The sequence below is a fragment of the Trypanosoma conorhini genome (assembly GCF_003719485.1).
Source record: "Trypanosoma conorhini strain 025E chromosome Unknown Tco_14.4_contig_01461, whole genome shotgun sequence".
Lineage (NCBI taxonomy): Eukaryota > Euglenozoa > Kinetoplastea > Trypanosomatida > Trypanosomatidae > Trypanosoma > Trypanosoma conorhini.
The window spans coordinates 1-2,289 of NW_021705563.1; the positions used below are offsets into that span (position 1 = coordinate 1).

At 56.4% G+C, this 2,289-nt stretch overlaps 1 protein-coding gene across 1 annotated transcript, besides 2 other annotated features; it reads right to left on the reverse strand.

Moving 5' to 3' along the window:
• The first annotated feature begins 132 nt into the window (after positions 1-132).
• Positions 133-173: a microsatellite.
• A 645-nt stretch (positions 174-818) lies between these two features.
• Tco025E_10093 (nucleoside phosphorylase) lies at positions 819-1,859 on the reverse strand (the record flags this gene model as incomplete). The annotated part of the gene is made up of 1 exon (XM_029376882.1): positions 819-1,859. The coding sequence occupies one exon, from the start codon at positions 1,857-1,859 to the stop codon at positions 819-821; it is 1,041 nt and encodes a 346-aa protein (XP_029222998.1).
• Positions 1,860-2,038: 179 nt separating this feature from the next.
• Positions 2,039-2,074: a microsatellite.
• Positions 2,075-2,289: the final 215 nt, after the last annotated feature.

Here is a 2,289-nt window from a genome sequence, read left to right on the forward strand (position 1 = left end):
AGAGGCAAGAGGCGTAAGTACACGCACATGTATGGAGAATAAAGGAGAAACAAGGGGAGTTTTTTTTTTTTCTTAGGGGCGCGGGGGAAGTGAGGGACACGGGCACCGCGACAGAATATTCCCGGGAATCCGCAAAACAAAACAAAACAAAACAAAAACAAAAACAAAAAAAAGCCCGGCGGATGCAAAAAGGGAGAGACACACGCACAAAGAAGAAAAAGAAAAAGAACATGTCTATTGCCGTCGCGCCGAAGGCAACGGTGCACGCACACACGAGACCGCCCGCACGGAATGCGCAGGACGGCAGCCCAAAGAACACTACACACAAGCGAAAAGACAACAGATGCCAAAAACTCGACATGCCGCCCTCGTAGTGGATCCAAAAAAAAAAGAAAGAAATACAAGCACCGACGCCGACTGAGCCTCTCCCCTTCACCCCCCACACAGAAACGCACGCACGCACTAAAACCAAATGGAACTCACACCTCAGATTGATCCCCCGCATTTGCCCTTTTCCCACGAGGCGTTCCCTCCCCTTCCTCCCCCACTGCTTCCAGGCGGCGTCGTCGATAAAGAAAACGCCGCACTGTGGAAACAACGAAATAAAGTTGTTGCTTTTGTACCAGCGGGACCTCCCCCTCTCCCTTATGCTACTTTCCATTGAATCGCCTTAGTTCCGTATAAAAACATGAAAAACAAAAACAAACATAAAAATCGCGTTTTTTAAAAAATATCCTTATCAATAACAATAATTTCCTCTGCTCACTCTCCTTTTGAGTCGAACTGGCGTCAGAGTTTTCCAACCTCCTCCACCGTCATTACTGAAGTGCGACAATGGCGTCCAGTGCGATGCGGATGGCGTTGGCAAGCGCCGCCTTTCCCTGTTCGTGTGTCGCAAAAAGATGTTCGGCACCGGCGCGCTTGGCCACGACGGCGCACACCGCCCCCGCCTGGTACCCAAGAATGTTGGAGAGACAGCAGAGCGAGCTTGACTCCATCTCAAGGTTTACCACGATTTCCTTCCCCTCAGCGACGTCAAACTGGAGCTTCGAGAGCTCCTCCACCAGGTTGGGCACCAGGAGGTGCTTGCGGAAGCGGCCAACGGCGCGTCCCTGGCAGCCGTAGAACCCACTGGCGGTTGCCGTGGTGCCGACGACGTACGCCTGCTGCTCCTTGGCGCCCGCCGAGAGCTGTTGGTTGAAATTGTTGCAGGCCGCCACGATGCCGTTTGTGATGGCGGGAGTCGCCTTCGTGGTGTACACGTCAATGGCGCCCAGGCCGGTCTGCGCCTTCACCACACGCTGCACCTCAAGCAGGTCCTTCGACCTCTGCACCTGCTCATTGGCCTTGTACAGGAGGCAGGTGTTGTCCATGCCGATCACGTAGCGCGTGACGGCGAGGGCGCCGAGCGGCATGTCAGGAAAGGGCGAGCCGCAGGTCCCAACGCGAATGAGCTTCACGCTGGAGGGGTCAAACAGCTGTGCGCCTTGCGGCACGTCCGCTTCCCCCGTGCGCGGGCGCCACACGCGGCGCGCAAAGTCGTACTCCTTCAGCACGTGAATCTCGTTGATGACGATCTCCACGTTGTCGGTCCCCATCCCGGTGCTCACGACGGAGACGGGCGTGCCCTTGTAGGTGCCGGTGGCGATGTAGATTTCGCGGTTCTCGCTCTTGAAGCGCACGCTGCCCGCGTCAAAGTACTCCGCCACGTCCTTCACGCGCCCCGGGTCACCGACGAGCAGGATGCGGTCGGCGAGCTCGTCGGATTTGCACTTCAGGTGGTACGTGACGCCCTCGGGGCTCACCGGGAGGTCCGGGTCCACCTTCGCGGCGGCGGCGGCGGCGGCGGTGTTGGGCATGGCAGTTGTGGGTTGGGCTGGAGCTGGCTGCCCAGGCGGCGCGCGGCGAGAGGCAAGAGGCGTAAGTACACGCACACATATGGAGAATAAAGGAGAAACAAGGGGAGTTTTTTTTTTTCTTAGGGGCGCGGGGGAAGTGAGGGACACGGGCACCGCGACAGAATATTCCCGGGAATCCGCAAAACAAAACAAAACAAAACAAAACAAAAACAAAAAAGCCCGGCGGATGCAAAAAGGGAGAGACACACGCACAAAGAAGAAAAAGAAAAAGAACATGTCTATTGCCGTCGCGCCGAAGGCAACGGTGCACGCACACACGAGACCGCCCGCACGGAATGCGCAGGACGGCAGCCCAAAGAACACTACACACAAGCGAAAAGACAACAGATGCCAAAAACTCGACATGCCGCCCTCGTAGTGGATCCAAAAA